Source organism: Ceratosolen solmsi, unplaced genomic scaffold, assembly GCF_000503995.2.
Source record: "Ceratosolen solmsi marchali unplaced genomic scaffold, CerSol_1.0 scaffold15, whole genome shotgun sequence".
NCBI classification, from domain to species: domain Eukaryota; kingdom Metazoa; phylum Arthropoda; class Insecta; order Hymenoptera; family Agaonidae; genus Ceratosolen; species Ceratosolen solmsi.
This window is the reverse complement of record NW_011948434.1, coordinates 2,696,392-2,710,110: the sequence shown is the minus strand read 5'-3', so window position 1 is coordinate 2,710,110 and position 13,719 is coordinate 2,696,392. Positions and strand designations below refer to the sequence as shown.

The window sequence follows — 13,719 nt, the reverse complement described above, 5'->3', positions numbered from 1 at the left end:
ATAATCAGAATAAACTATTGAGAATATATAATATACTGTTCAATGCCTTAAAATGTAGTTTAACAAAATTCTAGTTACAATTAAATTGTTAATTATATTATACAAATGTTTATATACATGTTTCAATTAAATATAATTTAATTAATAAATTAAAATCATATATGCGCATGGCATACTGAAGTGTTTTTAATTACTTTTAAAATATTACTCAAATATTTTAATGATACTACTATTGTATTTTGTACATTTTTAAAAATTTAAATGAAATCCATAAAGAATAAAATATTTACAACATAAGTATTGCTTATATAATATTTTCTATTGGTATAATCGATAATGAATCTAAACATTTTATAAAATATTAAATTTAAACCTATAAATGTTCTATAAAATTTTAATTATCAAGAATTAAAAATTTGTAAAGATATTATAAATTAATATGTACTTCCTGCATACTGTAAATACTTGTGTAAAATAAACACAAATTTTTATTAAAATTTATATTAAAACTCAATTTATAAATATTTTTATCAATTGAAAACTACTTATATTGATCGTTAAATTACTGTACTTGATAAAATATTTTACATTAAAAATATTACTGTATAATGTTATAATTTCATAATCGTTATATTATTTTGTACGAATAACTTTCCTCATTAATTAAGTATATTGCAATACATTTTCAGAATTTTTGTCCATCGATTAAAATTCTAGCAGTTATACATATTTACCTAATTAATACAATACTATAATATTTTTGGATTATTTTATATCTTTTAATAATTATATCGATATTATAATAACCTACAATTTCTATGTGTATACAATCTTTAAGAGTATATTCTTAGGTTATCGCTTAGCTTGTTACTCGCTCTTCAAAATAATTCACAATATTTTATAAAAATTTTTTAATAATATTTTAATATATAAAATTTGCTTTCCCTCTTTTAAAATTTAATGAAATTTTTACTCAATACTTCTTTTCCTAAATTATTTTACTTTCAGTGCGACGCAATTTAACAGAAATTCTAATATACAGATGAATATCTATCCTCTCAATTGTAAATTATCTGAAAATGATAATTTATAATTTTTATTTAAAATCATGACATTATATTTAAAAGAAAAACATCCATTAAAAGAGAAAACGAAAAAGTAAATAAAATATTTATTTTAAAATTATTTTAATTCATGAAACCTTATATTAAATCAAAATACAAAATGTACAATGAAATTACGGAATTGTTGGTTTGATAATGTTATTACGAAAACACAATCGCGAAACGAAATCGTATAGCTTACATAAGCTGTGAACATTAAAAAAAAATGTTTAACTAAATTAAAGCCTTTGCTTATTATTTTGCATATTAATAATTAAGAAGGTAACCGTATCTATTTTAATAATACGAAAATACAAAGCGTTAACTTTTTTTTATTATATGATTTTATTTTAAATAAGTTGAATTAAAACAATAAATATTGGGATATAAAATAATATAAAGATGTTAGAACTAGCGTGAAAGTATATTTTTTATCATAAAACACCATAGGAATAAGAAAATATCAGACCACATAAATTATTATTAGATTTTCTTGAATTTGAGAAAACAAATAAATATAAATTCCAGTACACAAAAACAACAACTTTCTTCTATCGTAATTATGAAAAATAGGATAAAAAGATATATAGTGTCTATTATCTGTTCCTTCAGCTCCGTTATAACTACTTACTATGATAAAGAAATTGATATTATGCTGAAAGGTGGAAAAGGGCTTGGAAAATTCAACATATCTGATCGTTGGCTGACGCCAAAGGCGGTATATGTTTTCATCCAGACTCCGAGTTTCTACGCTCCCACACGGGCTGTCCCGTGCACGTGTTTCAATTATTGGCCAGCACAAAGCCGCCGACAATGCAGCTCCCTCGTTACACAGGAACATTTACCTCTCGGTCGGACTCCCGTCACCCCCTTCAGTCTCGCCCTCTTTGAGTCGGCGTCCATCTATCGCTTACATACGCCATTACGTAAGGACGTTAGTGGCAGCTGTTTATGCGCAACTGCCGTGTGACGATACCCCGGGGAGCACGACGGACACTGGAAGTCACTTTTCGCCATGGGCTCTCCTGAATTGAATGAAAGAATTATATGCCACCCCTCTTCATTGCCTATTTCGGCCGTCATTTCATCGGCATTTTACTTATTCCTTTCTTTCCCCTCTCGGAAAATCTCTCTCTCTCTCTCTCTCTCTCTCTCTCTCTCTCTCTCTCTATGTCTCGCTCTCTCTCTTTCTCGCATTCTATCTATCCCCCACTCCCTCTCTCGCTCACTCATCTACTGACTATCTCTGCTTTACGTTACATTTGTTTTATTCCATTACGTTATATAAATTTTTTAAGAATGTATACGAATAAATAAAAATAGTTGAAAATGCCTTACTGCAATCAAAATATAAGTTTTTCGAAAGTCGGCCTGTCTCATAGTTTTTCAAACTAAAATTAATAATAACAAGCTAAAAATAATTAATTCAAATTTTTATTACTCACGAAGCCAGAAGAATTTGAAATTTTAGCCTTAAAAATTATATTAAGTATGAAATAAAAATACACGAGAAGAATATATTATAAAATACTAATAAATGTTTTATTGAGCAATAATTTAAAATGACATTTATGTAATTTATATCATTCGATAGTAATAGACTGAGAGCTAATCCACTCACTCTACAGTCTCCTGTGCATTGAATTTCTTAGTAATATATAGCACGTACATTATAATACAATACTCAAAATAAAAATGTCTTTTTATATAAAGTAACTTTATCTTTTTTATAACGAAATCTATATTGTTTGTGTAAATATATATACAAAATAAATGTCTTATAATCAAAATCCTGATTGGTTTTCAAAATAAAAATTACTTTAAATAAATAATCCAATAATCTTAATAAACTATTAATTTTAGTAGAACTTATATTTGTAATTAAACCAATTATTGAAAGTTAATAAAAAGCATATTAATATAATAAATTAGTGTTTTGCTTCAATTGATTTTATAACTTAAAAAATATTAATTTAAGTTCATGTTAAAAAAATATATAACTATATTGTTATTTAAGACGATAAATATTAAATATTATTTTTGATAAAATAAAATATATTTTTAGAAAAATCATAATCGTTTTTATTTATAAAATTCATTAAGTCGTAATATAAAATTGATTATAATTTTAAAATTTCATAGAAAACTGAAGATGACAAAATAAATGCATCGAGAAAGTATTATATGGAATATATATATATATATGTATGCATTTAAATATATTGAATTACATATTATAATTTAATTTAATTTTGAATAATAAGTTTATTATGAATTAATAAAATATAATGCATGGGTATTACTTTGTGTAGAGATGAAACATAATTTTTTGATCAAATAATCTTTATATGTTTAAGCTTTTAGAAGTTTACAGTTAATATTGATATTATGAATATTTTTTTTTTATTTTCAATATTTCCATTTATTGAATGAAATTGATCGAAACTTATTCACGTTAAGATTATTATGTATATATATATATATATATTTTTTTACATAAAAAATATCTGGATATGTTTTTAAATATATTTATATATTATACATAAATATTCTTTATATCTCATAATTTACTTGAAAAAAAATATTTGGAATAAATGTTTAAACCTATAATTTTAATATTATATAGTTTAATATATATATATATATATATATATATATATATATATATATATATATATAACTATAAATTTGTATATATTTACATTTGTCAATATCTTATTTTACAAAAGTTATCAGATAATTTAAATACTAAAATTAATCTATGGCGTTGGAATGACTCGTCTTTTTCTTCAATCTTTAATTTTCTTTAGACAAAATGAATAATTAAAAACTAGTAGATCAAAAAGATCTTCACATGATTTAGAAAAAATTAATTTTTGACATATGATTTTTTTATTGAAATTGTGTATATAAACGATAATAAATTACTTGACTACCACTACTTGAAATGTATTGATGCTATATGTTGATATACAATTAATTAATTGGATTTGTAATTCTTTATAATATATTAGGTAGTATATATTGGATCATTTGTCATGTTATACATGATAAATAGTTAGGTATACAAGGCAGCATAAATCATCAGTTGTATTCATCCTATGGATAAAAATAAATTTAGTAAAATTTTCATATGATAATTTTGAATCAATAATATCCAAAAAATATTGTAAATGACATTGTCTAAGAGTTCGTAGTATTTTGCATCTCTTTGCATAATTAATATAAAATATCGAAAAGAATTTTAAAAAAATTAAATTTTATAATAATATTTCTAACAACAGTTCATTATATAGATTTGATTGATTCATAATTGAAAATTCTTCTTCTAAATTGTTAAATAAATAAAAAATCAGAGTTAGGGTTTATCCTAGTTTTTACAATCTTATCACTTACTTTTATTTTCTGTGTTTACAATACATTTATTTCAATTGCATTAAAATTTTTTAAAAATTTATTATAAAAATGTTATTTGATTCTATTATAATTCTTGTACTTTTTACAATTTTATACTTTTTAACTGATAAATTGATCATCATTTTCAATACAAAAATCAATACAAAATTTTTTCATGTAATAAAAATAATATATTTTCAGAAATTTGAAAATGTATCAATAATACAAATTATAAAGTAAATAATAAAAAGCATAAATAAAATAATTCTTAACAAAATTAAAAAAAAATTTGATATTAAATCTATCATATATTTAATTATTAATTTGTTAGTTTTATTTTTTATAAAATATTCTCATATAAAATATATTCTTAAATAATGTTCAAAAATTATTGTATAAAATTTTATTGAATTTTTAATATTACACCCAAATAATACTTAATAATAAAACTTAAATATATTAAAAATATTTAACGTGCTCATATTATATGTAATCTAATTATTCTTAATTTATGTTGTTGTATACATATAAAAAATAAAAATCAATAATAATTTTTTTCTTTATAATATCATATATCAATTACATTCGGTTCTATGCTTTGAATAATATTATCGAGTGGATGATGAATGTGGCCGCAAAACTGCATATAAAACATGGAATAACGATTTTGTGAACCGTGATATGCATTCAAAGACGCGTACTTCTTAATATACTTACAAAACATATATATGGGGGTATGCGTGTGCGCTCGTATGTATTAAGTTGCATATCAAATATTAAAATTGATATTGAATATAAAATTAACAGAAATACATAGTCTGTATTTTATTTACTTCCAAAAATAATATTTTTATCAAACAAATATAAAAATCAAATCAATTAGAATATAACAATATGACATCGACAATCGTTTTTGTCTATGAACGAAATATAACAGTATATATTCAAAGATTTCGAATTTTTTATATTGTCCGAAAAAATTCAATATAAATTATTAATTGAATAATTTACATTAAATAGTAGCATATTTTGTTGTTGTATTTATTTAAGATTATTATTATTTGCTTTTTAGTTACTAAAACTATCTAAACTTTATACAAAACTTTATACAAAAATAAGTTTCTATTAGCAAAATGACAATAGTTTAATCATTTTTCAGAATAATATTAATATATATTATTTAAAAATATAAATTTTTAGAATTCTAATTTTCTTGCAAATATTATTATAATATAAAACTATCGTTTAACATATATTAAATTATGAATCATTAAGTTATATTATGGAGTTACAATTACGTTTCCACATAGTTATCATTTATTATGTACGCTTATAATTATAGATCATGTGCTAAAATTGTTATATATTCATATACTGCCACAATTCTTTATATTATAACTTCATAATAACTTTTAGTGTTCAAAAGTAAGTTAGAAATGTACAAGAGAAAATTATCGGATATCTTTTAGTATAAAGTAGTACATCGTAAAAAATTGAAGTGATAATATAGTGCAAAACCGGAAAGTAAAACCGTTTAATCTGTTAATGTAATATACTGACTTTGCATCATATATAATTCTATAGCTATCTCACATTAATCAACATGGCAGTACATAATCCATCCCTGAAATACTCATGCTCGAATTATTCTCTAATGCTTGTGCGCTGGTTATCTTATGCAAATCAAATAATGTGTGGCACCATGTACAATCGAAACGTCAATATGCTGTTATTCATAACTATATAATGTCATATCATAACTACTTTTTAAAAGCCAATAGAAAACACCCCTGAGTTATTCAGTAACAAGTAAATTTCTGTTTATATAATTTATTTCTTAAATGTGATATGCAAAATAAAAGATGCTTTTCGTAGATTGTAGAGTGTCATAATCGTTCTTATTCATTTTTTCTTTATAAATAAGGTGAAAACATTTTTTTTAATTCTTTTATTATAATGATAATGTAATAATTATTATGTAATATACTAATTTAAAGTATTTTACACCTATAACTATTATATTTTTAAAACATTAAAGTAAATCTAATTAAATTAAATTTAAATTCATCAAATAAAACTTTCTAATATTTATTTCACACATATTGCTTTAAAACCTATACATTAAAGGTAAAATTAATAAATTGAAATATTTTTTAATAATTGTATATAAGAAATTGATTTGACTATCCTGAGATAATAGAATTTATACATCTACTAAATAAATATAAACAATTTAACTTTTGATAAACTATTAAAATTAAGAAATACCAAAATAACATATATTATAAGGATAGACGAAATTAAATTATAGCATTAAATATATATTAATATGATATATGATCGGAGGAAAAGTAGACTCTTAATTGTAACGTTCTTTCTCACTTATTAAAAAAAAGCTCCAATTATTTTCACAGATTGCATTGTAATTATAAATATTTGAAATTTTCACGACGCCATAATTCTGTTATATTTCGATTTTAGCACTTAATGACTTAATGAAATATTAATTTATATATTTTTCGTAAATACCACCAATAATATCATTGCAATAGAAAGAAAGTTTTCAAACTGGAAATATGTAAATGCCCACCACCATAACGCCATTTCCAAATGAGATAGAACTAATAATTTCTGTCCACCTAGAACCTATTTTTATTTTGAAAATCAAAATAATAAATAAAACAATTAAATGTTATATACTTAATATATGAGTAGACCCTCCTCCCTAACTCTATTATAAATAAGTTATGAAAAATTATAAAAGACTGAATAAAAGTCACTTTGTTTGCTGTATGATGAAGAGGCGTCAGTGCATTTGGCAGCCGACGACCTCTGTTTACAAAAATTACATACTGGGTATGTCTTGATAGCCATACCCCGCTGATTTACAATAGTAAATCAACGCGCTATGGAAGTAGCGAGTACCCTTTTTATGAAGTACTATGACCAGAATTGAGCATTAAGTAAACTATACCATCATACTTCACTTACAGATACTACTTACAGGACGACACGTAGCGGTGAGTTTCGGAACTAAACTAGTATGGGAGGAATTTTCAAATCATTAAATATTGATTATGCGACTTATAATTTTATTTCGCACATTCTACCATATTATTATTAATTATATATCGAAATCATTCATCATTTATATAATAATAACAATATATTGAAGTAAAAATAAAAAATACTATAATTCAATAGTATTTTGAAAAGTGGATTAAATTGTAAATTGTCGTATGAAATTACGCAAATGATTAAAAGATTATGCATTTTTATCTCTGTCATGCACTAATGGTAACAAATATAAAAATTTAATTATTAAATAAAAGAAATATAAGAATAAAATTATATAAATATTTGTATTATCAATGTTTAATTATCTTAATGGAAATTATAAGTAATGAAAAACGAACAAAAATTAATCATTTCTTTTTTTCATACGTACTACTTTAATATTGTATATTATTTTTTTTCGAATTGCTGATTTTGTGTTAAAATATTATTCAGAAAAGTTTATTTATGCATTTCAAAACTTGCTTTGAAGAAATAGGTTAATAGTTAATATAAATATTGTATTCAAATATTTAAAGATAAAAATTATTTTAAATACTATAAAAATCAAATTTAAATATTATAAAAAGTTTGCAAATATAACTATTAGATTTAAATATTGTTTATTCATTAAGATAAAATATTTGGAAATAATATTTAAAATATATGAAATATATAATTAGTTACATTTCCAAAAGTAATTAACATGAAAGGTTAAGTGTTCTTTAAAAATCTAAAATAGATTAAACAAATTAAATAATAAATATTAAATAGTTAATCGGAAAGATTACTTTATTCTAGAAATATATTGCATTAATATTAATTATTATCTCATATAATTAATAATTTATTCTACAAGTACGATCTTTTCAATTTATTTCATTTTTAAACAAAATTTTACGAAATCAAGTACTAAGACATTCATATAACCCATATGAATAATCATGATAAAAATAATAATGGATAACTAACTAATATGCATGGGCTTCCATCACAAGGTAGAAGAGAAGTCAAAGAAATTAGTAAAGGATAACTTTTATGGCAACAAATGCTTTTCGTAATTAAAGAAAACCTAACATTTGTATTTTATAAGCTATAGAGACCAAAGAAGAAATACGCCCCTAAAAGATATTATATTACATTATCTGTTTTTTGGTACATAACCGACGCAAATATTGAGATTATAAGTTTGGACTACGGATTAAAATGGTTTCTCCCGGTTTTAGAATATTTCCCGTTATCATATTATTACAACATAATATTTCAACTGGAGTGTATGAGAAAGATCAAAAGAAAATGGAAATTTAGACATATGCGTCCTGATTCGCCTTTGTGATTCTAGAATTGGATGAGATCAGTATTTCTCGAGATGTGCCATTTATCTCTTTGAAGAGTGTTTTAAAATCTATTTCGAAAGAGCTTCTCGAATCGATGGTGAATCTGTTCGTGGCTATTTAAATTATCAATCGAATAAAACGTGCGTCCGAATAAAGAAATCCCAAATCCAAATAATTTAGTAAAATAAATTAATTAATACGTCAAAATTTACGAAAATTTTCTACAAAAAAATTCATAAAAAATGTATTATATAAAATGTTCTTAGATAAAAAAGAAATACTTAAAATTTTATATTCTAATTAGCTTATGATTACATAAATAATCAATAATATTATCTGTGTTTTGAGTGAATTAGGCTCAAGAATCAAATAGTCAGCAATTACTTTAAAACATTTAGTTTTAAATTACATTTAACTAATTGTCAATATACTTTATCTTTAGAAAAAATAATAATCTCATTATCCATTTTACATCATATTATACTAAAACTGAAATAAATATTTTTGAATATTTATGTTTTATTTTATTTGCTAATAATATTTTACTATATATGATGTGTAAATGAAATTGAAGAAGTAACAATGAAGTTATGCAAGTTTTTAAGTATAATGTTCAGGATAGGAAAATTATACGCCGACATTACAGCCAAAACATATACTATACGTCGTTAGCATGAGAATAAGTAACTTTAGTCATTTTAATTACCTGTAAGTAAAGAATAATTTTGCAGGGCAAGAGACCCAAGAACCACGTCTCCGTAATATCCCAGACGATCGTTGGCGGTAGGCAGACGATTATGACAAGTAGATCGGCTACGGCTAGATTGACTATGAAGTAGTTAGTGACAGTTCGCATTGTATGGTTCCTGTAAACGGCAAGGCAGACCAGAGCATTACCCACGAGGCCAATGACAAACACAACACAATGCATGGCAATTAAGATCCATTCGTAGCTCTTCGGATATATATGATCATACATCCAGCCAATATATACATCAGTATGGATGCAATCGATAGTTGTACAATTACTCTCAGGATCTTCGAGTTGTGAATTGTCGTCGTTTGAATCGGTTTCGCTGTTCGCTGACACGATGGGGAAAAATGCCAACATGGCAACAAATAGTAGCTCCATTTTTTGGTCAAATTGTAAAATTTTCTTTAAATTATCTTCGTATAACTTCAATTCAAATGAGATTGTTGATTGATAACTAAAATTGGAAATTGTGAGATTTTTTTCCAACTACGTTGCTGATACATTCTTAGAAATATTTAAGCGGAACACAGATAAACTGAAACAAATTTATTAGAATTTTACATTATATATTTAATAATGAAGAATTTAATTAATAATTATTACTGCATAAATTAATATAAAACAAACAAATTGCAAAGTATTTAAAAATAGCTGAAAATAATATAAATAAAACACTGTGTTCTGAAAATAATAATAATTTGAAAATAAATAACTAATTATAAAATCAATAAATTTTCAATTTAACTATAAATAATTTCATAATCTTTTTAATATTACGTTCTGAAATTTGTTTTGCATTGAACTTATATATGACATTGATTTGGTTGAATCACTCTTTCATCGAAAATTTTAGTATGATCTTTTCTACTTCCAATTATTATTCAATATTCATAATATAAAAATTAAATTTTATATATGATTAATTTTATAGATTATATTAATCTACAAAATTATAACTATTTCTAAATTTTAGAAACCATAATCAAAGATACTAATTGACGATCAAATTATTTTTAATTTTGAATTATATTTTCAAATATTACACGACTTATTTATTAACTCGTATTGAAATAATTATTTTAATCTTGTTTTAAAGTTTCACTTTTTATAATTTTTTCAAAAAAGCAAAATTTTTAAGTATTTTTTCAATAAGCAATTTTTATTTTAATTATATTAACGTTTATGTTTTAATTTAATCTAAATAATTGTAACTATCTAATAAAATAATAATATAATCATATTTTAAGCTTTTACATAGTAAATATTATTTTCTCAAAATTTTATAAAATAATTATATTAAAATAATAATAAAAAAAAAACTATTATAAACTGTATAATTTGGAAATTATTTAATAAATAATTTACAATAAAAATTATTTAATAACGAGCAAATGTTGGCTATAATTTTAAAGATATTTATATCTTTTAATTAGGCGCTAAAATCAATCACCCTATTGTATAGGTATTAACTATCTCATCTAATACTTTTTATTATTATATCATTAGTATTATACATAACTATTAAATGTTTGAAAATATCCCCTCAAAAACACGACAAATTTTATATCATAATGTCTAATAAATTTATTGAGTAAACCTCTATTTTATTTATAAATTCTAAGTATTAAAAAACATCCGATTATAATTAAATGATCAATTACTTTCTTGTTATGAATTTTAATAGCAAAAGTCTTTATTTATCAACAGTTCTAATGGTATAATTTGAGCATATATTTAAAGATATGTTAAATTATATAACAGAGTTTAATAACTTTCAAATTACAAAGGACCTAAATTGTCATACATGACTACAGTTAAACATTAATAAAAGTAAAATTCATTAAATGTATTCGCATCAGTCTCAAATATCCAGTATTATGTACCCTGCAAGTGCATACAAAGATATCAATATTAAATCAATATGTGACTGAATATTTAAAAATTCAATAATGGTATGGTGTATAAAAAGAGAGAAATAATAAGAGAAATGTAACTCCTGAATTATACTGATAAAATTTTGCTATTTTATCAGTGTAGGAAGATCGTAGCATAAAATAAAATTGTAAAGATATAGTGCACAAAGCTTCGTGATAACATACACCGATAGGAATTTGCTCTATAATCTACTGAATTCCAGCTGGATACGATATTCAATGTTGTTCGTGAGGTCGCGGACGCGTTCATAGGCCATTCATTGGCAGAAAAACGGGAAGACGCGCAAAAATAAACGTGAGCGTAGAACGTGGGACTTCTAATATTAACTTTTATCGCAAAGCACCGAACGTTTCTTTATTAGAACACGTATAAACGACGCGCTAAGTTGTTGGACTTAATGACGCTTTAGATTCTTTAGTTTGTATGTTGTATGCCTCTTATGATATTTACATTATTCGCCTTTTCTTTACTTTATTTCTTCTACTTCTGTTTTCTCGACATCTTTTATAATCAAGCGATCCTTTCTAACTTCAAATAATTATGTGACTGACTAATACAAAATGTATAAAAAATTATATAAATCTTTGAAATTTCCGTCATTTTGAATACATTTTATAAAAGAAAATCAGTTTTGCTTGTATATGAAAACTCTAATAATAAAACTATTATACAACTATTAATCGCTATATTATAATACGTTATAAATTCAACTTCCAAAATCAATCATTTAGAAAACTTTTCTATAATTAACATGAGATTCTACTTACTGAAATTTAAAAACTAAAATATTGTAGAATGCCATTAAAATTGTTAATATTTTTAAAATATAATAAATTATTACACGTAATTTGCAAATACTACAAATATATTAAAATACGTAGATATCACATTATAATTATATTAAATTAAAATTTAAACTTCATCCATAATAATATTCTATTAATTCGATAATCATCAATATAATTCAAAATAGATGAACGAAAATTATCTGTGTTTTATTGAAATTTTCACTCTTTCTTTTCCTTCCTCTTTCATTCTCTTCCTTTCTCTCTCTCTCTCTCTCTCTCTCTCTCTCTCTCTCTCTCTCTCTCTCTGGCATTTACTCATTCATTCTCTCAAGCCCAAATAAACATTTATATAAAATCAATTTTGTCATTAGCTTTATTATATAAAAGACATTCTTTCAATTTCTTCAATATATTCATTAATAAATTGAATATAAATATTTTTATATATAAAATTTAGAATTATTTTTGTGTCGAAAATAAATTGACATTATTTATTTATTTATTAATTATTTTAAAAATTTTTGTATATTTTTATTCTAAATCATTATTATAAAAATTATTATAAAAGAGATAATATATTTATGTGATTTATATGATTATATAATATATTACATTTACACACACTATATTAATATAATAAAAGATAATATTAAATTAGTCTTTTGAACATTATTGTTAATATTCGCATACCTGTTTAGTTCAAAGTATAATTTTATCATTACATCAATATATAAAATGCTTCTTCATTATATAGGAGTAAATATACAAAAATATACTATGATTTGGTATTAAAATTTTATATATCGTATACATACTGTATATCATGAGAAAGAAAGTAGATTATATATATATCAAATTAATTGGATTATATACGAAATTCATTTAAATGTAATGCGATAAATAAATTAGAAATAACAATAATTAGTACAGTCTTATAAAAATATGCTTTAAAGCAGTCAAATTACCGATATCCTATACAATATTTATTTTAGCTTATTAATAAATCATACAATTTATATTTGTATATATCTTAAATGTTCATCGACTATAATCTTGATAATATAGTTTAAATACTTTTAATTATATAATTTTATCTATTTATTTATTACAAATCTTTTATTGTACATAATTTTGATCCAATCTGCTATAATTTCAAATTTCATTATTCCGATACTAGTCCTGTTTGAAATTATGCGTTCACAAAAGTAGCCTAAATACAATTTTACATAATGATTTTTCAATGCTTCAATATAATTTATTAATAATTATACCATATACTTTAGGATTTTAAAACTTAAAATTTATTCATACCAACATTATGTATAAGAATTTTAATTAAATTAAACAAATAT

General features: G+C 22.7%; 1 protein-coding gene across 1 annotated transcript; it reads right to left on the bottom strand.

The window, feature by feature from the left end:
* Positions 1–9,548: 9,548 nt before the first annotated feature.
* Positions 9,549–10,173, bottom strand: LOC105364858 (orexin receptor type 2-like). Its single transcript, XM_011502888.1, has one exon. The coding sequence runs from the start codon at positions 10,020–10,022 to the stop codon at positions 9,549–9,551; it is 474 nt and encodes a 157-aa protein (XP_011501190.1). The 5' UTR covers positions 10,023–10,173.
* Positions 10,174–13,719: the final 3,546 nt, after the last annotated feature.